Here is a 26,572-nt window from a genome sequence, read left to right on the forward strand (position 1 = left end):
TAGTGATGGAGTCAGTAGTGATGGGAGTCAGCAGTGATGGAGTCAGTAGTGATGGGAGTCCCTAGTGATGGGAGTCAGTAGCGATGGGAGTCCGTAGTGATGGAGTCAGTAGCGATGGGAGTCAGTAGTGATGGAGTCAGTAGCGATTGGCGTCCCTAGTGATGGGAATCAGTAGCGATGGAGTCAGTGGTGATGGAATCAGTAGTGATTGATGGAGTCAGTAGCGATGGGAGTCAGTAGTGATGGAGTCAGTAGCGATTGGCGTCCCTAGTGATGGGAGTCAGTAGCGATGGAGTCAGTGGTGATGGAATCAGTAGTGATTGATGGAGTCAGTAGCGATGGGAGTCCCTAGTGATGGAGTCAGCGGCGATGGGAGTCAGCGGCGATGGAGTCAGCGGCGATGGAGTCAGCGGCGATGGGAGTCAGCGGGGATGGGAGTCAGCGGGACGGAGTCTGTGGGATGGAGTCAGCGGGATGGAGTCTGTGGGATGGAGTCAGCGGTGATGGAGTCAGTGGTGATGGAGTCTGTGGTGATGGAGTCTGTGGGATGGAGTCAGTGGTGATGGAGTCAGTGGTGATGGAGTCTGTGGTGATGGAGTCTGTGGTGATGGAGTCAGTAGTGTTGGAGTCTGTAGTGATGGGAGTCGGTGATGGAGTCAATAGTGTTGGAATCTGTATTGGCCACCTCTGGAAAGGACAGGAGGGAGTTCTGGGTCATGATGGGGAAATTTCTAGATGTTCATCTGGCTGCTGGTCGCATGGTTTGTACATATGCAAACGTTTATCAATCTGTACATGTTGTGTATATTTCTCTTTGTAAATGGTAACTAAGGAATTCCTCAGAGAAGAGTGTGTCTGTGTAACAAGAACAGGGTGCCGTAGAACACACTCAGAACAGAAAGAGCTGCAAGTCAGGGGCCTGGCAGCAGAAATAAAGCTCTCAAAGACTAGAAAATAAAAGTGTAATCCCAGCTACTTAGGAGGCTGAAGTGGGAGGATCACCTGAGCCCAGGAGGCCGAGGCTGCAGTTGGCTGAGTTAGCACTACTGAGCTCTGGCCTAGGCGACAGTGAGACCCTGCCTCAAAAAAAAATCATACTGAGTACCACAATAAAGGATCAAGAATAAACTGTAAGGGTGACCCAGGGTGCCTAACCACCTGAATAACAGGACTCCAGAGGCCAGAGAAAGTGGAAGTGGGGAAATCATCAAATAATTCACGATTTTCTGTAACTGAAGAGCAAGTTTCCAGAATGCAAGGCCCTTGGGTAAGAGCTGAAAATTATAATTGTGAAATTGAAAAGCGATGGAGGCCTAGAAATGAAATACAGCGAGAAGGGGAGACGGGATCTCCCCGGAAGAATTGAGGATCAGACTTTGCAGCAGTGGCGGGAGCTGCATGTCTGCAGAGCAGACACGTTTCAGAGGAAAATCCCTCCCTCCCTAAAACTCTGTCCCCAGCTGTGAAGTGTAGAACACAGGTTTTTTTGAAGAGTGTAAGACCTCACATTCACCCTCTTGCCCTGTGTCTTCAGTTGCTCGTGGAGGAGGGCGCCTTAAAGTGGAAGAATGGATCAAGACACAGGACCCGTGGAAAGGGACCCACCCCAGCAGAGACCTGCGATTTCCAGGACTTCGATGTGGGCAGATGCAGGGTAGCAGCTGCATTTGGCAGGACAGAGGCTTCCTCAAAAAAACAAAGTGGATTGGCAGCCTGGCACGCCATGGCATTTGAGGGGCGATTTATACATCCATGGGAGAGTTGACCATGTGTTAATGATGAGTGCATAGGAAACTGCATTCTAGGGACATCTGATGTTGACCTGAGAGGAAAGGGGCCACACTAGCTGCCCACCTCTCGGAGGACCTTCCTTGTGACCTGGGGTGGCACAACGCTGGCCACCCAAGTTCGAGATAACAGGCCTGCCTGGCACTGGTATTCCCAGAGTCACAGATGCTCAACCATGCCAGCACTGACTGCTCAGGACGTCGGGACACCCATGCCCCACATGTGAGCTGCTGGTAGCTGGGCTGAGCCCAGGTCCCGTCCACGTGTGGGGCGTGAGTGTGTGGTGCCAGGTCCTGCAGCACGGGTGTCAGGAGGGACAGGCCTGGGCCTGCAGATCCAGGGGTGGTCTTGGGCAGAGGCTCCTGCTCTGACAAAAGGGAAGGAGAAGGGCAGGAAGACCAGCAGAGGCAGCAGGAGCAGTGGTGGCCGCATGGGTGGTGCAGCGCCAGGGCAGTGGGCAGAGGCCGGGGCATGCTCAGGCCCAGGTTCAGCAGCGGCATGCAGGCAGAAGCCGGAGGCCTCCATGGCCACACGATGGCCCATGTGCTCTACCTCACGGCTACAATAGCTCTGCAGAGATGACTCTGTTGGGCTTTGGCCGCCAGTCACAACTCCAGGGGAAGGTCAGGCGTTTGTCCAGTTGTAGCTGCGGCCTTGAGTGGCCGTCCTGGGCTGAGGCAGCTGCCCTGAGATCAGAGCGACCCCGCCATGGCCAGCATTGCTCCTTCCCACGGCCCCTGCACCACACAGCTGGGACCCACAGTGCCGTCACAACCTCCCCAGGTGCTCTGCTGGAGGCCTGGGAGTACCGGAGCCCCATACCACGCCCACCCGTGGTGCCCTGGCCAGGTCTGGCTGTGACCCCTGCTTCCAGGCCTCCCACAGCCGTGGGACCGGCTCCAGCCCCACAGTCACACTCTTCATGTGGCTGTTTCCCCAGGACGTAGCCCAGTCACTCCATCGTGCAGAGGGGATGTGGCCCAAGGCACACGCAGACACACCTGGTCCAAACCCTGCCCCACAGCCCCATGGTCCTGTCGGCAGCACAGGACGGACCCTTTCTCCCACTATGTAAATGGGAAGCCTGAGCTCCAGCCAGCCAGGGTCATGGGGAGGGCCGGGGCTGTGCGCCCAGGTTGCATGTCTGAGCTGGTACATGCGGTGGCCCGGAGGTGGGCATCTCAGTTCTGCCACCTGGAGGGCCCGACATGGCTGCCGCCCTGGACCAGGGTGCAGGCCAAGCCTTGCCCCAACTTGCAGCTTAAAATCTTGTCCAGGGACCTCCAGGCTGAAAGCCCAGCCCTGCCCTGTCAGAATGCTCCCCAGGGCCTGGGCGTCTAAGCAGGAGATCTCTGTCCTGGCCCAGCTGGCTCCGGGTTGACCCTGCATCCCCAGAAGTCACAGGCAGAGTAGGGGCGCCAGGAGGGCCAGTGCCCTGAGCCTGCCCACTCGAGGGCTCCACTGAGCAGCAGTGGCAGCCTCCTGCAGTCCCCAGACAGGCCGATCCCGGACTCCCTGGGTCCTTGATGAGCTCCTGGAGGAGGGGCAGGGGAAGGGCGGGAAGATGAAAGACAGGGATGAATACGTGGGAGCCCCGACATGCAGACAAGAGCTCCATCTTCAGAAGCAAGGCAGGGGCCCACCCAGGGCTTCCTCATGCCACAGGGGTTGAGGGCACGCAGGACACCCACCACCTAGGCACATGGCCCCATCAGCCCACCGACCCCCAAGCCACAGCACCCACGCAGAAGGAAACCCCCACCCCGTGCCACCAAGGAAGGCAGCTCTGCTCTCCCCAACCCTGAGCACCCCCATGTGAAGACATCAGGTCCATGTCCAGGAGCAGAAACCAGGAGAGAGAAAAACTAGGCATCGTCAGAAACAGAACTGTCACAGTGTGAAGCTCTTTACAGGACTGACTGTAATGGGTCCCTGGCGCAGGGCTGCGGTGGCCCAGGCAGGACTGCTGGGAGGCGGGGAGGGGATGCCAGGAGTGTGGAGTCTCGGGTCTCGGGTGGCACGGTGCTGAAGTGGGAGCGGGCGCTGGCTCCTGGCGCTGCAGGGCACAACACCAAGGTGAAGAATGAGCATTTTGCCAGGACACAGCTGTCATCCGGGAAGTCACCTCCAGGGTGAGAGGGCAGTTTGCATCCCAGGCACCGCAAACCATGCTCACAAACTCACTCCTGGGCAACGACCAGAGCTACCTGACGCCTGGAAGCGGGGCCTCAGGCAGCCTGGGATCCAGAGCGACTCATTGAGGCCAAAGGAAGGGTCAGCCCGGGGCACCTGTGAGGCCCCAGATACTTCTTCCTGTTTGCACCAGAGCCCAGAGACCGGCCATGCCCTCTCCTGCGACTGGGGGTCCCCGGGGATCAGGCCACGGCCAACAGAAGGGGCAGGCCTGCCGGGGGCTGTGGCGGCAGTACAGCGCGGCGGGATGTGTGGTCAGCTCCAGGCGCTGCGGCCTCACGGCTGGGCTGCCCTCCTCTGCTCCAGCTCCGACAGCTGCTCCTCCCGGGCACGGGCGTGCCGGGCCCCCACTCTGTGTGCTGTCTCAGTGGCAGCAATATCGATCTGGGCGTAGAGGGAGGTGCCGGCCCCTGAAAGAAGCCCGTGGTCAGCGGCAGCCTGCGCTGCCCTGCTGCCCAGGCCTGACCCTGCCCTCCACACCAGTCCCCAGCCAGGCCTGCTGGAGAGGACACCCCCTCCTGCAGTGGGGACACCCTCAGCGGGTGTGGCCCAGCCAGAGATGGAGTTGGGGAAGTTTGCCTCCTGGGGGGAGGCTGGTAGGCAGAGCTCCCTGGTGAGTGCTACTGGGTGGGGCTGGGGGACAGGGCCCTGAGGCTGTGGTCCCAGCTCCCAACTGCCAGGGCCTCCACGCAGGGCAGGGACCCACCTCGGACGCCCTCACCAGCCTCTCGGAGCTCCAGGCCCATGTAGTGCGGCTGCCTTCTGGAGGAGGGGCTGACGGGGATGTTCACATAAGTGGGCGCCTCGCCTCGAGGCCTCTCTGGTCCTGGGCTGTCCACAGCCATGGGTCCTGGGGATCCTGTGGGGGGGGGGCGGCTGTGAGCCCCGTGGGGGCCGAGAGCCGCACTGATCCCAAAGATTGTGCAGTAAAGAGCTGCCCACCCCGCCAGCCCCTGCTTCCCTCTCCGCCTCTCCTGTGCCTTGGAGGTTCCTGCTCCATTTTCCCTGACTGTCCATCTTTGGCCCAGCACTGCCCCATCCTGAAAGCACCCCCACACTGTCGCCTCCTGGTCCAGGTGCCCACAGAGCAGAAGGAAGGGCCGCCCCTCCCTGTGCCGCTTCTCCTGCAGTCATTGCCGACCCCCAGTGGACACCTCGAGGCCCGCTCTTCTGTCCCTGTGCCACTCACCCGCACCTTCCTGGCAGTCTCCCTGCCAGCCACCCCTCCCTGGCTGTCCCAGCACCTTGTCTCTTCTCTCCGTCCCTCCCAGGCCAGCACAGCCCTGCTTTGTAGTGGCCTCCAGCACCCGTCCCCACTGTCCTCCTGGGTCACCCCACCTGCTGCAGGCTCCATGGTGCCCCCTCTCCTGCGCACAGGCCCAGGCTCCCTCTGTGTCCCCTCCAGGGCACCCAGGAGCCCCACACCCTCTCTCCCTTCGTGGGAGTTACTCCCTGGCCACACCCACTTCCCAACAGCTGATGGTTCTGTCTGCAAACCCCACTGGTGCTACAGTGGGCAGAGCAGGTGCTTGGAGGGGACCCCATGGGCCTGGCTGGGTGGGACTTGAGGCAGGCTCCCACCTTGTGGGGCTGGACTCACACGGGCCCCTCCTCTGCAGCCCTGAGGGCTCCACACCACAGGCACCAAGGTCCTGCAGAAGGGCCCCATTCTCCAGCGCCTCCTCCCACTCCTGTCGTCAGGGCCACGGGATGTGGGAGCAGTGAGAGCAAGTCCCCCTTCCTCATCCCATGACCCAGTGACTGGGAGGCTCAGCCAAGCCCTACCCAGGTTGAGCTCCCTGCCCCTGGTACACTCCGAGCCCTCAAGATTCAGGTGGGGGCTGGGATGGGGGGGTGACTGCCCTGCAGGTCGGCCTCCCTGAAACACCTGCCTGTGGGGGGAAGGGCCCGGCTCAAGGCTGGGCCTCCCTGCCCCAGGGATGCGTCCGCAGCAGACCCAGGCTCTCCTGTGGCCACCCGCTGCCCGACACCTGCAGCAGGCGTCCACTCTGCCTGGCTGGTCACACCCTCGTCCCCGTCACTCCCTGCCGCATGTCTGGTGGGGGGAACTTTCACCTGCTTGCTCCCAGTCTCCCAGAGAGACCTGACTTGCTGATTCTGCAGCCAGCGGCCAGGACAGAGTGAGAGGGAACCAGGTCGATGCAGGTTCGCTCACCTGCCAGCACAGTTCTGCCCCCACCCTGCCGGGGCCTGGGGCCCTGGGAAGACCCCCTCCTGCAGTGCATGGTCCTAGAGGGCTGGCCCCCTCTCGGGATGCCAGGACCCCTTCATCAAGATGAGCCACAGAACACCGCAGCCAAGTTCCGGTGCCCAGGCAGGCACCTGGGCCAGCAGGGACAGGGGCGTCAGGGTCAGCTGTCTGGAGGAGGGGCATGGCTGAGGGGCAGAGGCCAAGAAGGCATGGTGGGAGAGGCAGGTGTGGGGAGAGCTGGGGGAGTGCCGGGGCCTGGAGTCTGGAAAGGGGCCAGGCTGCTGTGAAGCCAAGGGGTGGGGCTGGGACTCGCCCATGATGGCTGGACACACCCCTGCAGCCTGGCACCTCGTTTTAGGATTGGATTTGTTCTTCCAAGGTTGTCCCCAAGGGTAGTGGGTTGGAGGGGCGAGGGTGGAAGCTGGAAGGACCATAAGTCCTGACTGCAGGGAGAAGGGACAAAGGTTCCCAGCACCGCCCGGAGTCCACTAGGCTGTAAGTGGCGCTGGGCCGGGGGGCCATATCCACAGCTCCTCCACGGCCACCAGCGCCCAGGCCCCAAGTGCTCTGCCTCCCCTCCCCTCCTTGGGACTCTGCTTTTGTTTCGGCTTCTGTAAGCATCGCTCCCTGTGCCTCAGACACTTGCAGTGAAGCAGGAACTGGGAATCCGCGCTTCTGCGCCCTCCTCCCACACCCCGCCCTGGGCTGGCAGCCTGACACTGCCACACCGGCCTGGCTCACCTCTGTCCCGTGACAGACCTCGGGCGCCCCTCCCGAAACCCCTGCCAGCCTCTGTGGAAAAGATTCACGTCCTCCAGTAGATCCTATGGGCCTGTCCCCTTGACCCCCGCACCTGTGTCCCAGGGCGCCCCATCTGAGTAAAAGACCCCTGAAGGGTATGGGTGGCCTCAGGGAGGCCATGGCAGGCCCCGGGGAGGACCCTTGGGGGAGGGCTGGCCCCACCTCCTCTGGCCTGGTGGCCGCCCCAGCACTCTGGACTGAAAGGATCAGTGTCCAGCCCAGGTCCAAGGCCGGCTAGCAGGGGCTTTCCAAGTTGCCCTTGCCTGCCTGTGGCCCCACCCCCAACCCAGGTGTCCCCTCCAGGCCTGCCTGAGCCCCGCCCCCACCCCCAGGTGTCCCCTCCAGGCCTGCCTGAGCCCCGCCCCCACCCCCAGGTGTCCCCTCCAGGCCTAACCAAAACCCCACCCCAACCCAAAGAAGCCACTCCAAGCAACACTAAAACCCACCCCACCCCCAGGTGTGCCCTCCAGGCCTGCCTGAGCCCCGCCCCCACCCCCAGGTGTCCCCTCCAGGCCTGCCTGAGCCCCGCCCCCACCCCCAGGTGTCCCCTCCAGGCCTGCCTGAGCCCCGCCCCCACCCCTGGGTGTCCCCTCCAGGCCTGCCTGAGCCCCACCCCCACCCTGGGTGTCCCCTCCAGGCCTGCCTGAGCCCCACCCCACCCCTGGGTGTGCCCTCCAGGCCTGCCTGAGCCCCACCCCCACCCCAGGTGTCCTCTCCAGGCCTGCCTGAGCCCCAACTCCATCCCCAGGCATCCCCTCCAGGCCTGCCTGGACCCTATGGCCCCTGTAGGTGCCACCTGCCTGGAAGAAGGGATTGAGGAATCCAAGGCTCAATCCATAGAGGCCCCTGCCCACAGGGAAACTGAGACACAGAACTATGCCACCCGTCCACCCCAGGCCAGCCACCCTCACCTCCAGCCTCTCTCAGCCCTGCCCAGCCTTCAGCAGGGCTCTGTCCCCGATGACAGCTGGGCTTCTCCAGGGAGACCCTGAGGACCTGCACCTTCCCGCTGGCTCTCTGCCTGGCCCTCCCTCCCGGCCCGGCCCCAAAACTGCACCTACCAGGGCACCAATGCCTGCTCCTCGCAAGTGGCTTACCACCAGCCCAGCCTCCACAGGCCCCTGCTCTCTCAGGACACAGCCCCTCCTCCCAAGCTGGGGCTCCTGGACCCCAGCTCTGACTGCCTTCCTGCCATGCCCCTCCCAGGAACAGGTCCATGCTCACAGCCTGGGGACCCACAGACCCAAGTCTGTGTCTCCCAACCCTCAATCCATCATCCAGCTGCCCACTGGGCACTCTCAGCAGGTGCTCCTGAGACAGGCCACACTGGTCCGGGCCACACGGAGCCAGCGGCCTGCCTTCTACCCACTGCCCTGCTGTCCACACCTGGGCTGGGACTCACCCCCACTGCCTGCTGCCACCCAGTGCCCACTGCCACCCAACGCCCACTGCCGCCCCAACGCCCACTGATGCCCCAACCCCCACTGCCGCCCCAGCGCCTACTGCTGCCCCAGTGCCCATTGCCACCCCAATGCCCACTGCCACCCAGCATACACTGTCACCCCAACACCCACTTTCACCCCATTCCCCACAGTCCCCGCTGGCAGTGGGCCCCCCACCCTCCCCATCTAGCCAGACTCTGGTTGTCATTTCTGCGCCCACCCGGACTCCCATCTCCCTGTCCCTGAGCTGAGGGACTGGCTCCAGGTGCCTACCTGAGTGTGCTGTCGCAGGTCCAGGGGGTAAGGCAGCTGCTCCCTAGACCAAAGAGAACCCAGGTCAGTGCACCCTTCCGGCTTCCCTTCGTCCTGTGCCCGGGGCCTCTGAGAACAAGGACGCTACCCCGACAGTGACACAGGCTGGGGGACCTGGGCCACCTGCAGGGAGTCTACCCGCCATCTCTGATGCCTTCTCTCCAGGGCCCTTTGCCCCACAGGCCCCAGATACCTGGGCCGCCCACCCACCCGGACCTCTCAGTCTGGTGGCAGCCCCCATAACCAGCCACAGAAGAGCTGGAGACCTCGTCATCTGGGGATGGGGCGGTTCCCAGCCCCTGGCCCCGTCCAGCTCCGCCTGTATTGCTGCTAGAGCTTTATGGGAGGAGGACCACACCCCGAGAGAGTGCCTGGGCGCCGACCTCAGAGCTGAGCGGCTGCTCCGAGCGTGGCCTCCATTTCTTTCCCGACCTTCAGGGTGTGGGCCCTGCTCTCAGCAGCTGGCGGGGAGGGCTCCGCGGGGGTGCCCCTGGAAAGCGCCCCATTGAGAGGCCCCAGGTGAGATGAGCACAGTTCCCTGACACTGCAGGTGACCTGCCTGCTCCTGGGCCTCTGAAGTGGGCCGTGCCTAACTGGAGGTGCCCTGAGTCCCTGGAGGAGCCTGGGGTGGGCTCTGAAGGTCACTTGGAGGGACGGTGGCCCGTGGCTGAGCACAGAGGTTTCCTGCCCTCCTCCAGCCCGGACAAGCAGAAGCGGGGCCAGCCCAAGAGAAGGCCCCACATGGGCCCCAGCAGCGGGTGGCCAGAAAGAGGCCACAGCACCCTCCTGTTGTGAGGGCCTTGTGTGGGCGGGGGCTGGGAGGCTGGAAGTCGGGGCTCGGTGCTAAGTTCTGCTCCAGGCCAGACTTGAGGGTGGACAGTCACAGGACTGGGACCCTCACACAGGGCGCCCGGAGCAAACTGGGCTTATCCAGACTCTGAGAGCCTTTGACAAAGGCCAGCACCCCTGCACTCATCACACACAGGCCTGAAGGCGCCGGTCCCCGGATGCCCTGGGAGGGCCAGGCCTGCAGGCATAGGTGGTGCAGAGCCCGAAGCAGCGAAGGTCCGCCCTGTCCCTACCTGGCCAGGCCCAGAGGCTCCTGGGTGGCGAGAGAACAGAGCCAGTGTCTGCCCCATCTGGTTGCCCCTGGGCTGAGGAGAAACCCCCACTCCACTGGCCATCCACTGGGAGAGGGGTACGGAGGCTGGAGACCCCGGGCCACACACTGCAGCAGGCGGTGAGCAGAACCTTCAGACGCCTGGAGCGGGGCCTGCGCTCCGGCACGGTGGGGAGAGGCAAACGCTGCAGCCACGTTCCCATAAGGAAGGGCTGTCCAGCGACCTGGACCCACCAGGCAAGAGACCCCCATGACCCCACACTACCCCCCAGGCCACCGTGGGGTGCCTCAGTCGGCTCTTATCAGAGGGACTCTGTCCCCTGAGCCTTGGGTAGGGGACCCATGGGAACACAGAGGGCTGAGCTCAGATGATGAGGACTCTGGCAGGAGGGCCCGGCTCCCCAGCATGGAAGCCACAGCCTCTCATCCTGCAACAAGGCTGGCATGGCCACTGCCAGAGGTGACAGCAGCTGGGGCCACAGTAAGGGCAGCTATTGAGCCCCTGCAACGTGACCTCATCAGACCCTCATCAGTGAGGCAGGGTCTGTCACCCTGTTTGCAAGAGGAAACTGAGGCTCAGAGAGGCGCTGGACTGGCTAGGGGCACCCAGCCAGCAGATGTGGCCCAAACTCAGTCCCCAAAGTCCACACTTGCCACCAGGCATCACTGCAGAAGCTCCTTCAGGACTCCCCATGCGGAGTCACCCCCAAACAGGGTGGCAGGCAAGGGGACAGACAGGTGCCCCCACAGGATGTGCAGGGGTAACCGAGACCAGCCTGGAACTTGGCCCCATATGGGGAGACAGGCAGGGCAGGGGCCCCAGGCTCAGAGCCAGTCCCCTCCTGGCCTCAGGTTGGAGGGTCTGCTCTCACCTGGACCCGAGGAGCCCCGTGCCTGAGCCCAACGGACTACTCAGACCCCATTGTGGTCTCCAGGACACACCCAGGAATGTGCCACACGTGCGTGCACACATACATACGCAGGTAAGCACAGACACACACATACATACGCAGGCAAGCACAGACACACGCATGCACACACGCGCGCACACACACGTGCACGAACACGCACACATGCACGGGTGCATGCGCACACACACACGCGCGCGCATATGCACATCCCAGCCCGAGGGCTGCCCGGCGCTGCCTCTCTGCACGCCACAGCATTCAGGCCCAAGGCTGACGAGACAGACAAGGCTGCTCAAGCTCCTGAGACGGCCGAGGAGGCCGGGCTTGGGGACTTCGGATCCAGGCAGAGGCCCAGTGTGGAGGCCGGCGAGGGGCAGAGGGCCGGGCAACGGACGAGGACAAGGTGGTAAGAAAAGAACACTTTATTTCCAGTCTGAGAATGTCTTATAAAAAGTGTCGGAGTGAGAAATGGCTGACAGCAAGGGACAGAGCCAGGTGTTCCCAGGGCGCAGCTGGGCGGTGGTCAGGGCCGGCTCCGGGCTGGGTGGGACAAAGCCACCCAGGGTGTGCACAGCGGGCCAGATACCGCCCTGCCTCCGACGCAGGGGAGCCGAGCTGCTGACACCAAGGGGCACTGAGCCCTGGGCCAGGGCAAGCACAGGCAGAGCCCGGAGCCTCCTGATGCCAAGCCTGCTGTGGGCCCCACAAGGAGGCTCCCACCAGAGGCCTGGGGCACATGGCCCCTCCCCGCAGGGTCAGCGGGTGAGGCTGCTCTGAGGACACCGCCTGCCCCCCAGGGCCTTCCTGCAAGGGCTTCATCAGGGAGCAACGGGCCCCAGACCCCAGAACCTCACGAGTCACGCAGCCTCCTGAGCTTCAGTTTCCTCCCATAGACGGGGATGAGGCCCGGCGCACAGAGCAGGGACTGGGCTGGTAGAGCCTGGGTGTGGGTGGCTTGGTGCTTAGCAGGTGGTGTGACTGCACGGGAGAGGTGAGGAGGAGAACCGGCCACCCATGAAGGGGGCGTGAGGCCCGAGAGGACAAGGCAAGGCCGGCAGCGGGGCCTCCAGCCCTTGGCACCGCAGTGTGAGCACAAGCCACAGAGATGCAGCACCTGCTAGAGCCCCCAGAGCCTGGTCCTCAGGACTGGGAGACACGGAGGGAAACGCTGGGCCTCAGGGCTCTGCCGATCCCGACCTGCCCGACCCAGAGCCCCTGCCTTCCAGAACTCACCTCCCCAAGTCAGCCCCTTCCTCCACGGGCAGCCACAGGGTGCTCCCTGCAGTCCCCTCTCCGGGAGACCCCGTCCCTCCCACAGAACGTAGAGTGCCTGTCCTGGGCAAGGAGGCCAGCGCCACCTCCTCTCCCTTCTGGGGGCAAATTCAGCCCCTGTGCAGCCGCGGACCGGATCTGCGGCTCTCAGGGAGGGGGGTTTACCTTGAGTCCTCCACAGACTGGACATGCCGAAAAGAAAGCTGGGGCTGGCCCCGCGTGGGGGCCGCCTGCTTCCCAGGGCTCGCTGGGGGCCGGACCAGGCGGTGTGGCCTCGCTGCCCTGGGGGGCCTCTGTCACCAGGCCCCGCCGTCTCGTGCCCAGCCAGCCAGAAGGACACCCGGCGGACGTCTGGCCGCCCAAGTCCCCGGCCGCACCGTCACCGGGGCTGCCCTGCGAGGCGGGGCTGTGGTCCCTGGGAGCCAGGCGCAGGCTGCGTGGTGTGTCGTAGTGGGGCCGCAGCGAGGTGGGCACCTGGTACTCGATGGCCCCGGGGGGGCAGGTGCACAGGCTGGGCTCAGGAGCCCCGGCTGCCGGCAGGCTGAGCAGCGAGCCCAGTTCGTCCGCAGCCCGCCACACGTCCAGGCTGCTGCCCGCGTAGGAGGACAGGCTGCCGGAGTAGGAGGAGTGGCTGCCCGTGGCGATGCCGCTGTCCGAGGAGCTCTGGCGGCCAACCTCCTGCAGCTGCCGCGGCCGCAGCAGCTTAGGGGGCGGCCTGGAGGCACCCAGCATGGCTTCCCCGGGGCCCTGGGCAGCTGCTGGCCTAGGCCCCTCCTGCAACGTGCTGGCCGATGACAGGGACTGCTCTGGCCACGAGGTGAGCCGGCTGCTGGCACTGACGTCCGAGTGACTGGCCTCCGAGGAAGAGCTGGATAGGTCCCCTGAGACAGAGCAGGAGGCCAAGGCAGGTGGGGGTGGCAGGGGGCTGGGGAGGGCTGAGGGTGGGGCTGACGCCTGGTGGATCCCCACGGGCTGGCACCTCCTGGCCTTACCCTCCCTTCCAGCCCCCAACCCCCTGGGGGCTGTCACAGAAACCTGGCTTCACCAGCGACAGGGCACCCTCTGCCCTCCCTGTTCCTCGTCCACTCCTGTCCTTTGTCTGCCCCTGTCCTCCTGCCGCCCACTCTCCTAGGCCCCGGGCCCCTCCCTTCAGCGCCCCTGCCAATACCTGGGTCCCAGCCTCCTCCTCTCTCCAGAGTCCCCACCCTCCCTGCCAAAGAGACCCACGCTCTGTGCCCAGCCATCCCGACTGCCTTCCAGGGCCGCCTGGGCAGCTTGCCCTCTGCATCGTCACAGCGCCAAGGCTGGCCTGCACTTCCCTTCCCTGAGAACTTCTCAGACCCTGCCAGCCTGGACACCTTGACTCACCCTCTTCCCTCACCACACTGGGTCCCTGCCCTCAGGGATGAGAACCACACCCGAAGCAGGTCCCAGGCTGCCTCCCTGCCAGGCCTGGCCTTGTGCGCCCATGGGAAAGCCGCTGTCATCTCTGCTGCCTGCTCTGCCTTCCAGGGTTCCCAGGTGGAAGCAGTTGTGAGCCACCCCCGGGAAGCCCAAAGCTCACTGCAAATCTGAGACCCCTTCTCCCGGGGCGGGGGCAGGGCAGAAGGGGAGAAGGCCGCTGTCCAGCTGGTGCACTCCAGGGTCAGGCAGTGATCAGAGGGCACCGGCCGGACCAGCCCACACTTGGCCCTGGGAACAGGTCGCCCATGCAGCCACCCTCCTGGGAGCACCGCAGCCCCTCACTGCACTGCCAGCCCCTGGCACCACCTCCTCTCCCCACGATGGCAACAGAGCCAGAGCCACCAGCAGCTGAGGAGGCATCTCTGCTCCTGGGCAGCCAGCTCACCTGCCTTAGAGCCTTCTGTCTGGGCACAGAAGGTAAAACCAACACTCGGGGTCTTGGTCTCCCCCAGGCACAAGCTGGTGGGCAGGAAAGGATTCAAAGGCTCTCAGAGCAGAACCACCGTTTCTGTCAGCACCTCAGACCAGAGTTTAGCAAATGTGGAATCACAAGTGCAGGAAGGAATGAATGAGCAGAGGGAGAAGGAAGGAATGAATAATGGGGAAGAAGGAAGAAACAAATGATCAGAGGGAGAAGGAATGAATGATGGGGGAGAAGGAAGGAATGAATAAGCAGGAGGGAGAAGGAAGGAATGAATGAGCATAAGGAGAAGGAAGGAATGAATGATGGGGAGAAGGAATGAATGAATGAGCAGAGGGAGAAGGAAGGAATGAATGATGGGGAAGAAGGAAGGAATGAATGAGCAGGAGGGAGAAGAAAGGAATGAATGATGGGGGAGAAGGAACGAATGAATGAGCATAAGGAGAAGGAAGGAATGAATGATGGAGAGAAGGAATGAATGAATGAGCAGGAGGAAGAAGGAAGGAATGAATGAGCATAAAGAGAAGGAAGGAATGAATGATGGGGAGAAGGAATGAATGAGCAGAGGGAGAAGGAAGGAATGAATGATGGGGAAGAAGGAAGGAATGAATGAGCAGGAGGGAGAAGAAGGGAATGAATGATGGGGGAGAAGGAACGAATGAATGAGCAGGAGGGAGAAGGAAGGAATTAATGAGCAGAAGGAGAAGGAAGGAATGAATGATGGGGGAGAAGGAAGGAAGGAATGAGCAGCAGAAGGAAGGAAAGAATGATCAGGGGCAGGAGGAAGGAATGAATAGGAAGGGAGACGGAAGGAATGAATGAGCAGAAGGGAGAAGGAAGGAATGAATGAGCAGAAGGGAGAAGGAAGGAATGAATGAGCAGAAGGAGAAGGAAGGAACGAATGAGCAGGAGGGAGAAGGAATGAATGAATGAGCAGGAGGGAGAAGGAATGAATGAATGAGCAGAAGGAGAAGGAAGGAATGAATGATGGGGGAGAAGGAATGAATGAATGAGCAGGAGGGAGAAGGAAGGAAAGAATGAGCATAAGGAGAAAGAAGGAAGGAATGATGGGGGAGAAGGAATGAATGAATGAGCAGGAGGGAGAAGGAAGAAATGAATGATCGGAGAAGGAAGGAAGGAATGAGCAGGCGGAGAAGGAGGAATGAATTATCAAGGGAGACCGAAGGAATTAATGAGCAGGAGAGAGAAGGAATGAATGATCAGAGGGAAAAGGAAGGAATGAATGAGTTGGGGGAGAAGAATGGAATGAGCAGGAGAGAGACGGAAGGAAGGAAGGAGCAGAGTGAGCCCGCAGCCCCCATGCGCGTATGGAAGCCTCCGGTGCTCTACCGCTGGAGCTTAGCCGAGGACCCACAGCCCAGTCCCGGCTCCAGCCCCACCTCCCGTGCCCGGCCCCGGCCCTACCTCCACTGCCCGGCCGGCCCATGGGGGACAGGAGGCTCAGCCGTTTCTCCAGCTGCAGGGCTTCCAGGGCTTCCTGGGCCACACGCTCCTCCACGGTTGAGGGTCCCGTGGGACTTGGGTCTGCAGCAGAGAGAAGAGTCCGTGGAGGAGGCAGCCCCACCTCCCACCCTCACATGCGGGCACCGGCCCAGCCTGACTCTGGGTTCCCCCTAAGTGGAGTGGCAGTCCTCTGGGAGCCCCACGCCTCCCCACACTTCAGCCCAGATGCTGGGCCTCACATGCAGACACCCACGCCGCCCCCATCCAGGCCACCAGCTGGTCCCTCCGCCCGTGGACGGCCCTGCCACCTGTCCACTCACCAGGGCCCCACGCCAGCCAGACCCCTCTTTCTCACCACCAGTGAGTCTTTCAATTTTCTGTTCCAAAAACGCCCGGCCCCTCCCCGGCCCCTAGTGCCCACCTTGCTGCAAGAGGTGCTGCCCGCCCCCCATCACGGCGTCCACTTCTCGCAGGCTCCCCTCCCCCTGGGGAAACGCACCCCCCACCTTGTGGTGGCCCCACTGCTCCCTGGGGCTTCGGATGGAGCCTCACACGGTGCCCAAGGCTCAGAGCTCAGTGGTCTGCGGACCCTCAGCCTCACCCAGGCCCTCCCCTCAAGGCTGCGTCCAGGAAGCCCCAGCCTCCACCCTCTCTGGTGATCGTCCATGTGTCCTGTGGGACTGGGTGGCCAGAATCCTCCCCTTCCTGCCCAGGCAGGGCGGGACCCTCGCTGGCCCCTCAATACCATGGCCCCGAACCTCAGCATCGCTGCCCGGGTCTTCAAGCCCCGGCCCGTGCTGGGATGTCCCAGGCACTCAGTGATGAGAATGCTGGGCTAAGGCTGCCTTGTCCAAACAGCGGGGCTCAGCCCCCCAACATCCACTGCACCCACGGCCACAGTTCTCTAAAGAGGCTTCCGGCAGGGAAGCCACAGCCACACCCACAAGAGCAAACCGACCCTGTCACACTCCAAGTGGCCTCCTCTGGGCCTCCAAGACATACCTCCTGCCACCCACCTCAGGGACACCTGCAGGACTGAGCCAAGACAGGTCCAAGAGCCTGCTCTCCCCAGAATTCAGGAGCAGAGGCAGCATGAAGTTTCGCCCAATCCTGCAGCATGCAGCAGACGGAAAGGTACAGCCCATGGCCTGGGACACGGAATCAGAGCCTGGGCGGGCAGAACCGAGCCTGGCAGAGGCTGGACGTCAGTCTCACCGCCCCACAGTCAGGCTTCCAGAGAAACAGAGAGACAGCAATGGTGCCCCTGTCCCGATTCATGTCTAGGCTGAAGAGGCCCCATCCCTGATAAGACACTGTCCTCTGCTGACACCTTCAGGCCACGCAGGTGCCCAGCTGGGGCCTTGAGCACAACAGGTCGCCCTGTTGGGACCTCAGAACCAGGCCCTCCACACGGCCAGGTGAGAACTCACTGCACTGGGCCCAGGAACCAAGAAGAGGCTGGAGGAGCCTCCCCCAGCCTACAGGTATGGCCGCCCCAAGGCACTGCTCCGGTTAGCCTGGGCACCGGCTGGCCCACGACCCTGTGGCCCAGTCTGTAGCACTGCCAGGGACAGGGATGGAGGCACAAGCCTCTCCTATCTCCTCCCCGCCGGTGCCTGGGAGGGTGGAAGGCGATGGCAGCCAAGGCAGTGCCAGCTCAGGCCCCACTCCCTCCTGACACAGCCTCCTGGCGGCCACCCGACTTGGCGGCTCCTGGCGCTGTCACAGACACATTCTGCCATGCGGGCAGGACAGCAGGCACCAGTCCTGGCTCCTTGGCACACTGAGGGTCCAGGCTGAAGACAAGCACAGTGACAGGACAGTTCCACTGCCCCTCGGCCCTGGGACCTTCTCACCAGGGCTGCCCCCAAAGCCACTGCCCTGTGGTTGGGATGAAGAGCAGCCCCTGGGTGACACCAGGGTCAGGACGCAGGACATGACTTCCTCCATTTCCCACTCAGTAGCCGGTGGAGCAGCAAGACGCGGACTGACTCCCAGTCCCACCATGCACCCCCTGAGCCTCTCACCCTCGTCTGCAAAATGGGGGTGCAGCAACAGGGCACCCCTGCAGAGGCTGGGCCAAGAAGGCAGCACGGAAGACCCCGGACCTCGGAGCCCTCCCCTCCTGCTCCTGGCGGGCCTGGCCGCCTCTGGGCCTCAGTGTCCCAGTGCAGAAGACCAAGGGCTGGACTTCCTGCTTCTCCGGTGGGTCTGGCCACAGCAGGCTCAGCACAGGAGCACGGCAGAAGCCTGGAGCGTGAGGATGTGGGGGGCTCTGCGGTGGGGCGCAGCTGCAGGCCGACGCCCTGAGTGCAGAGCTTTCTGAGAGCCTCCAGCTGACTCTGGCTCACAAGGACGTCCTGTGGAGTGAGGTCTGGGACTTCTGGGAAGGCCAACCCCTCCCGCCGCCAGCAATGGCCCTGCCAGGGGTGGTGGCGCCTGTCCTGTCTAGCGGCTGTCCCAGGCCGAGCCTCCCTGGCATCCTCTGCCCAGTGCTGCTTCCCAGCACAGCCCCGGCTCCCGGGAACAACCTGCAGGGAGCAGGAGGGAGCGGGGAGGCCTCCTCAGCCTCCTGCTGCCCCTGCCTGGCCCTGTCCCCGCCCCACGCCCTGCACAGCCGAACACACTGACCACACCATCCACAGATACTGGCAGCCGCTAGGCAGGAAGACCCCTGCAGGAGTGTGGCTGCACCACGCAGCGTGGCAGGGTGGCGGGGAGGGCCCTTGCCACGGGTGCCACCGCTCTCCTCCCAGGCTGTCCCCCACGTACCTGAGCTGGTGTGGGTAGCAGGCATTGGGGGCTGCGGCCAGAAGGGAGGCCGGGGTGCCCACGTGCTGCTCACCTCTGTCCCCCCAGTCACCCCCTTTACCACGCCCCGGCTGGGGTGCCAATGCCAGGAGGTGCCACCTGTGAGCTTGCTGGTCCCCCACCACGTGGCCTGGGCCTGAGCCTCACTTGGCCGTTGTGACAAGCGCTGCCCTCATGGAGCTAGAGGCGCGCTGGAAAGAGGAGGCCCTGCCCCGCACCTGCCCCGACACGGGGAGCCCCGCGGTGCCCAGGCACCAGCACCCCTCTGGGGTCCAGCAACCACATCCTGCGAAGCTGACACCACGCCTGGCCACAGTCACAGCCAAGGAAGTGCGGGTGGGACAAGGCGAGGCCCCTCAGTCCAATGTGCCCCAAGACCCCACAGCCGGGCGACCTCCTGAGGTGGCCTGGGGCCTAAACCCGGGGCTCAGGTGGAGCAGTCCCCATCCCAGCTGCGGAGTGACACCAGCCCCGCTGGCTGCCGAGCTCGGGCAAGGCCCTCCCGAGTCCCAGCCTGGGAGATGGTGGGGGAGTCGGAGGGTCCTCTTACAGCACAGGAGCAGTTACGGCGGCTGTCCTAGCCAGAAAGCTTTAGGCCCCAGCGTCCCAGCTGCTCAGACCCCCGAGGGAGAGCGCCTGCAGGGGCAAGCCCGGCTGATGGTCTATGGAAGCCCAGCCTGCAGGCCTGGCCCGGAGGGGGCTGATTCCTCAGCTGAGGGTAGGGAGGGCGGCCACCTGACCAGGTGACGAGTTGGCGTGGCCCCCGGCCCCAGGACACCCCCAGCCCACCGAGCGCATCCTCCCGGCTGCCAGGCCCCACACACACCTGGGAGAACCGGCCGCAGCCCGAAGGGGCCCTTGGTAGGGGAGATGCCTCGGACGATGCAGTCGAACAGGAAGCTGATCTGCTCCCCCTCGGCCGAGGACAGGAAGAAGACGCCAGCCCCTGCAGGGGAGGACAGAGACACGGTCAGCCTGCCCGGGGCGCGGCTGGGGACCCGCAGCGGGGGACGCAGGAAACTGGAGCAAACTCCGCCACAAGCCGCCAGGGACACCCTGCCTGGCCCTGCGAAGCCGGGTCCGCAGAGCCTCTGGACTCCCCAAGGACCCCGAGGCACCCGTCAAACTCGGTAGCTTCTCGAACAGCTTGGGCTGCTGGGCGCCAGGGTGAGTGCTGCCCCTCCTGTCCCAAGTCCTGTGTCCGGAGGACACGGCCCCAGAAGGAGGTGGGAGGGAGCGTCCTGCCTTGGACAGAGATGGTGGCCCCACCCACACACCTGCCTTCTGAGCTAGCTTGCGGGGTGCGGAGGTGGGAATGGGGGGATGGGGGTCGTGGCTGCCCTGCCACCTGGCAATTCCTCTGCCCCCAGGGCCCAGCCACCACCCCCCACCCAGCCATCTTGAGGGTGAATGAAGCTGCCGGAAAACCCCGGAGACATCAAGCAGGGTCCCCTCAGGGCTCCACGAGCCCGGCAGAAGGAAGCTGTGCCACCTGGAGCTGGGGTCACACCCCAGGACGGCCCCATTTGACCGCACTTCCTACCCCAGGGCTGTCGTGAGGGCTGCGGTTGACTGTTTGTAAAAGACAAGGCACAGCACCCGCCCACACATGCCACAACCGTCACGCTGGCCAGCGCCATGTCCTCCCCACCTCGGGTGGCCTTGCAGCCTCCTCAGTCATCTTTCAGGAGGAAGCTGGAGCTCCCAGTGTGGGGTGCAGCACCCTGGGCCAGCACCCACCGCTGCACCCCCACACCAGCCTGGGGTCACTGGCAGAGTGACGGAGCCCCAACCCGTGGAGAACCCCAGCTTCGAGTCACGGGGCTCTGCCCTCCCAGCCGGGGATGAATGACGCCCTGGTGGCCGCGTGAATGGGTGCCTAGGCTGGCTGTGCCCGCTAGACACTCCGCCTGGCGTCACCTCACAGGAATCCCGCCCGCTCTGGGGCCTCTGCCTGTTGCCCAAAGAGAGGCACGCCAGAGGCAAGGCGCCGGGGCGGGTGAGAGGGGTGGGGACGGGACATCTCGGCGTTATAACCCTGCTGCCCGCCACCCAGTCACACTCCGCCTTCACAGAGCCCAGGCTGCAGATTCCAGAGATGCAGAACTCGGGCCAGCCCTGACACGTGGCAACACTGCCGGCCCCTTGGCAGCCACTCCGGGCACGCGAGGGTGAGCAGCACCTCGTGCTGGGGATGCTTCCTTCCATGTAATGTCCCCAGACCAGGTCACCGAACAGCAACATTCCTGCTTTAGCGACGAGGACACTGAGGCCCAGAGAGGGCATGCCACCTGTCCACTGTCACACAGCCACGAGGTGGACTCAAGCCCCAGTACCCTGCCCCCCTGACATCCCCTGCCCCACACAGCTTCCCATCCTGCTATGGGTGAGGGGTGCTCCTGACCAGAAGCGGAGGTGGGGCGTGGAGGGGAGGCCAATACCCACCGTGATGCCGTCCAGGAGGCTGCCCCAAGAGGCTCAAAAGGGCCGGGATGGGGTGGGGGCCCCAAGCCAGGGAGGGCGGGTAGAGGAGAGCTTGCACCAGGCCCTGGGGGCAGGCAAGGAGAAGGCCAGCACTCTGTCTGCTGGCTGGCTCACTCACCCGGCCAGGCTGTCGCTCCCTGCCTGGCGGTCTGGCCCTCCCCTCCTCGCGAAGCCGGCCTGGCCCCAGCTCTCTCTAATCCTGAGCTTACAGACAGCTGGCAGTGGCCAAGGGACAATGCGTCCCCTGACTATAAAAGCCACATTCTGAAGGCGTGGAGCCGGCCCGCATTCCACGGGCTTCTTCAGAGCTTCACTCGCCCCGGAGACGCCATCGGCAGGCAAAGCCTGGAGCACAGCCACTGCCGGCCTCGCCCCTCACGTGCCCACCATCTATGCCAGCACCGCTGACATCAGGGGCCCTGGAGGAAGACACCCAGCTCCAGGGCTGGTCTGCTGGGTCTCGGGCCATAGCCTCCCAGGACGTGGCACAGCTGGGCTCTGGCTGGGCCCCCGGGTTCACGCTGCACCCCTGCCTGCAGGCTCCCTGCTCCCACCCAGCCCCCCCCACAGTGGGAATGCTCAGAGCTCCCTCTGCACACCAGATCGGCCTGACTACTCCACTCAGGAGGCCACTGTCCCCATTGCTCCACACCCCTGGCCACCTAGAATGCTCCCTGACCTGTGGAGACCCAGGCCATGTAACGCCACCTTTCATGATGCTTTTCGTGGCTCCTGGCCCCCTTCAGTCCCCTTCAGTCCCCTGACCCCGACAGCCCTGCTGTGATGCTGTCACGAGTGCCTCCTCTGGGGCAGAGCACCATCTGCTGCTGTCCCAGCCAGCAGCCTAAGCACCGGGCTGGCCGGGCACCCACGCCGTCTGAGGCCTCAGTGTCCCACCAAGCGCCTGACAACCAGGACCCCCAGTGCTGGCCTTGGGTGGGAACACATAGGCCGCCCCGGCCCCTTCCCCAGGACAGCATGGGTGTCTCCTGTTTGCCTGTGTGTTTGGGGAAAGGGAGGAAGGACAGGGACTTCCCCCCGCTGTATCACACAGGTGTGGCGGCAGCAAAGCCACCCGCTCTGCTTCTGCGACCCCTGCCCTTAGAAGCCGTCCCTTCTCGGGAGGCCAGTCCACCCCCTCCCCAGAATCGAGGCCAGCCAGTGATGCTCTGGCTATAAAGTAGCACGAGGGATGCTGTCCCAGCCCCACCCCAAGGCCATCAGAGGCCTGGCAGCTTCTGCCTCTGCCCTCTTAGAACCTATTGAGAAGTCCAGACTGTCCTGCTGGAGGGTGAGACTCCTGCAGGGAAACTGAGGCGACCCAGCCAACAGCCAGCATGATGCTTTCCTGGGCCTTTGGGCCCCACCACCGCCAAATGCCACTGCCCAAAGGACCCCCAGCAGCACCTCATGGGGCAGAGATGGGCTGCCCCCACGGCACCCTGTCCAGACCCCTGACCCACGGGTTCGCCAGCCAGGGAGCAGCTACCAGGTTCCGGAGTGTGTGTCACGCCGCAGGAAATGGCGTGGGAGACGCAGACACAGCATGGAGGCAGGCAGGACGGAAGCAGAAGGCCAGGGCCTGCGAGGCTCAGGGCAGCCCCCACTCTGGACAGAGGCTGGGGTTGCTGAGCTGCAGGCAAACCTCACCCACGTTACAGACGCACCTGCTTCTAAAGAAACACACCTCCAGTGAAAAAGCTGTTGCACGCAGGCCCAGAACTCATTCTCGAGAAAGAGAACGCTCCTCCATGCAGACACCCAGCTAGCCAATTCCATCTAAGGCGATTTCTGTTGCAATAATCTTGGGTACCCTCGCAGGTGCCCCTGGATGCCATTAAGTGCTCAGAATCCCAGCTCCTCAGAGAACAAACATCAATGTGTCACCCCTTGTTGACAAAGATCATGCACTGGAAGCGTCTGAGAAGATTCTAGAAAGCTTCTGTGCAGGCAGCACTGACCTGCCTGGCTTACGCTTTGAATCAGAAAGTTGGCCCAGCTCACCAAGCCCCTCGGGAGGTTATTCTGCTCAGGGTTTCCTGGCAGAGTAAAATGTCCACTAATTAGAATTTCACTTTTCTGTGCCCTGATTTTGTTAGAAGCAAAGTTCAGTGAAACAAGTTCATATTCAAAATTGAGTTTTAAATTTCATCTAACCATTTCATGCCCACTGGGATGACTATTATCAAAACAAGCCAAAAAAAAAAAAAAACCCAAATACAAAAATAAAACAAAAACAAAACAGAAAATGCCAAGTGTCAGGAAGGACGTGGAGAGGCGGGACCCTTGCCCGTGGCTGGCGGGAAAATGACAGGGCCGTTGCTGTGGAAGAGTCTGGCAGTTGCTCAAAACGTTGAACAGAATTCCCGTGTGCCCTGGCAGTCCACCTGTAGGTGTCCTTCCGAAGGACTGAAAGCAGCACCCACAGACATGTGAGAGCCCGATTCTCGGCAGCTGAAAGGCAGCAAGGGAGAGGCCACGTGTCCCTCCACGGAGGAACGTGCAGGCACATGGCCGCCCCTCAGTGTATCTGGGTGCCGCCTGGAGAAGGAGGCAGTTCTGATGTGGGCCACAAGCTTGAGGGACCTCAAGGACACTGTGCCAGTGAAACGAGCCTGTCACAGAGGAGCAGACCCTGTGTGACCCCACTCACATGAGGCTGTCCAACTCGCAGAGACAGGAATTCGAGTGGGTGTGCCAGGGGCTGGGGAGGGGGCTGGGGTGAGTGGGAGGATGAGAACGTTCTGTGGAGGGATGGCGGTGAGGGCTGCCTGCCAGCACAAATGCATGGGGCCGCCACGTCTCCCTCACCCTCTGCACCCTGTGCCTCTCACGGGCCACCATCTGGGCAGGACGAAGCTGCGCAAGGCAGAGCATCAGTGCCCCTGCAGCCGCCTCTCTGCAGGTCAAGGGCATCCCACAGTTACTATGACAAGGAATCCTGCACACATACACGCACAAACACACACACGCACAGGCTCATGCACACATGCACACGCAGGCACCCATGCATACATACACATGTATGCGTGCACACACATACACACAGGCATGCACACATGCACACATGCACAGGCACACAGGCACATGCACACACACATGCAGATGCACACACACACACACGCACACATGCACAGATGCAGACGCACACACGCCTGCACATGCAAACAGATGCACACACATGCACTCAGGCACACAGGCATGCACACATGCACACAGGCATGCCCACACGCAGGCACAGACACACATGCATGCAGGCACATGCATGCACACTCACATGCAAACACACGCATGTGCACACGTGCACACATGCACACACACACACACACATACTTCAAAATGCCTTAGGGGTGCAGCAGCCCCAGCACTGACCCCAAAGCTTCCTGAGCAGAGTGCGGCAGTGTCAGCCAAAGACAGGGCCTCCCAAAGACAGGGTCACCACGTCCCTGGGCTCCACCCAGAGCAGTGGGCTGGTTACAACTTCCCCAGAGTGGACACGTTGCTTTGCAAGGCCCCGCAGAGGCCACTCCACCACGACCTGCCTTCCTCCCTCTGCCACCGGCCCTCTTGCGGCGTCAGTGGGTGCTCACCCGCCCGGGCACAGCCTGCACAGGGCCAGCCGAGGGTCCTGCTGCCAGCCGGTCCAGGGTGTCCTGGATGTCTCAGCCCCCAACAGGGAGGCTTGGGGCGCCCTCCGCGTCCCCACAGGCACACAGGGCTGCTTCAGGAAGGCAGAGGAGGGCTGAGAGCTGACACCCACTCCCAGGCTCCAGGCCCCCCTCGGCCCAAGACCCACCAGGTGGGGCCACTCCCAAGTGCACAAGAGGCTGCCAAGCTACTCCGGAGCAGGGACACCTGGGGGACAGGAGGGAACTCCCTGGGGGGTGGGAGGGGGAGCCCTGGGGGGTTGGGAGGGAGTGCCTTGGGGGGCAGGAGGGGGCACCCTAGGGGGCGGGAAGGGGGTTCCTAGGGGGCGGGGGTGCCTGGGGGTGGGAGGCAGGGCCCTGGGGGGGCAGGAGGGCTGAGGGTCTTGTTATCGAGACTTATCAGTCCTGCCCAGGGAGGCTTGTGGGGGCAGTGGGGACGAGGCCGGGAGCCTGGCCGCATTTGACACACACAACCGGTTCCCCTAGCATCCTGTAGAAGGGACTCAGGGTCCCCACCATGCAGATGAGGAAACAGAGCTCAGGGAGATGTGAGCCCCAGCCAGGGACTGCGAAAGACACAGGTCAGCCCTGTAGTACCCCGGAAGTCCTGGCGCTCAGACTCAGGTCCAGGAGCTCACATCCTTGTGTCTGGAGGCGTGGGATGAGGCTCCCTGTGTGGCTGATCCCCCGTTCCTGAGGCCACGTAGCCCAGGGCTGCTTTTCTGCCCAGAGGACAGACTGGAGTGAACGTGCCCCGGGAGGAGGTGTGGCGGGGCTGCCCACGGCCGGCCAGTGTGGAGCATCGCAGCTGCTCCTGCCCCTGGACACTGCCTTGCTGCTGGCCCTGCCAAGAGTGGGGGCAGAAGACCTGGCCTCTGGTGCCACGAGGGAGGAAGGGGGCAGCATCTGGGACCCCCTCCCTCAGACCCCAAGTTCAGCCTCGGGCAGTGCATAGTGCAGGAGCAGCCATGGTTGGGCCAAGTCACGGCCACGGAGCACTGGCCTCAGGAACAGCAGGGCAGGCAGATGGCTTCATGCCTCAGTTTCCTCCCCTGTAAAATGGGGATGGCAGGACACCTCTTGGCAGGGGCCAGGGCAATGCACTAAGACAGCTGAGCGCTGAGACCCACGAGGGATCCCCAAAAGGCCGGCTCCCAGGAGCTGCCACGGCCAGCCTGGGCCCCCACCAAGTGGGCCACAGAGGAACTCGGCGCAGTGGAAACTTCCAGGCAGGGGAAAGAAATAAACGACAGACCTCTCGGAAATGTGATAGGTGGCCCTAGACCCAGAGGAGACTTGAGTCAGCAGAGCGGATTAAACATAGGCTCCACTTGTGGAGACTGGCAGGGTCAGGACCCCAGTTCCTGGATGCCCCTCCCCTCGCCACCAAGGCAGGGCCTTTGTGCCGGACGCTGCCGCCTGGACGCTGGCCACAGCCACCCCACCCCCAGGGGCACAGCTCTAGAAGGCACTCTTCCTGGGCCGCCCCCTTCTCCCCTGTCAATCACCTCCTGATTAGCATTCCTGGAACCCACAGGGTCGACCCCCCACCCGCCAACCAGGCAGCTGCTGCCTGGGTCAGCCTCACGCTCTGCCATCTGGACCACAACCAGAACCTTCTCTGGCCTGTATCAGCCTATTCCTTCATGCCAAACTGCACCATGGGGCTGATATTAGCTATGAAACACTCCCCTGCTCAAACACCTTCAATGGCTCCCTGCTACTTCGAGACAGTGGCGGTCCAATTAGCCAACCTTTGCAACCCAGCCCTAACTCCTCTTCCTCCTGCACCCTCACGCCTCCCATCCCCACCTAACAGGGTTCCCACACGTGCCTTTCGGGCACCCATTCGTGCTCAAAGATGTCTTCTGGCAGCTGAGCTAACTCCTATGCACCCTGCAGAAACCGCATGAGGCTCACTTCTCTAGAGAGCTTCCCTCAATTCTCCAGCCTGGGGTCTGCGTCCCTCCTGGTTCCCCCACACCCTCCAAGGACTGAAAATGCCTCATTCCGACTCATGCAGGCTCTGAGGCCTGGCCATCTGATCCCTGGGCCCGGCGCTCGGCCAGGAGAACCCACGGAAGGCACTCCCTGCTGTCCCAGCTCAGGGACCCGCCCCCGGGCTGGCGCTGGCACTGTCCAGGGTGCAGTGGCCAATGGCGGCTGGCAGGGGGCGCTCCAGAGCTGGGAGACGCAGCAAGAGCCTCCCGACGGGGGTTTTCATTCTTTACGT

The 26,572-nt window shown here is 63.1% G+C and overlaps 1 protein-coding gene across 4 annotated transcripts in view; it reads right to left on the reverse strand.

The window, feature by feature from the left end:
* Window positions 1–8,333: 8,333 nt before the first annotated feature.
* Window positions 8,334–26,572, reverse strand: part of DOK7 (docking protein 7) — a 35,524-nt gene continuing 17,285 nt past the window's right edge. The window contains exons 5-8 of one of the 4 annotated variants that reach the window (XR_001820560.2): window positions 19,035–19,154; window positions 15,359–15,478; window positions 11,703–12,929; window positions 8,334–8,348 (exon numbers count right to left, since the gene is read on the reverse strand). Coding sequence is in view for 3 of the 4 variants with exons in the window: in XM_037733390.1 (XP_037589318.1) it covers window positions 12,196–12,929; window positions 15,359–15,478; window positions 19,035–19,154 (974 nt within the window). In the remaining variant the exon portion in view is untranslated. Of the gene's footprint in view, window positions 8,349–11,487; window positions 12,930–15,354; window positions 15,479–19,034; window positions 19,155–26,572 lie in introns of those variants that run through there. The other 3 variants (XM_037733390.1, XM_017514347.2, XM_017514349.2) reach the window with 3 other exon arrangements.

The sequence above is a fragment of the Cebus imitator genome, unplaced genomic scaffold (assembly GCF_001604975.1).
Source record: "Cebus imitator isolate Cc_AM_T3 unplaced genomic scaffold, Cebus_imitator-1.0 Scaffold522, whole genome shotgun sequence".
NCBI lineage: Eukaryota > Metazoa > Chordata > Mammalia > Primates > Cebidae > Cebus > Cebus imitator.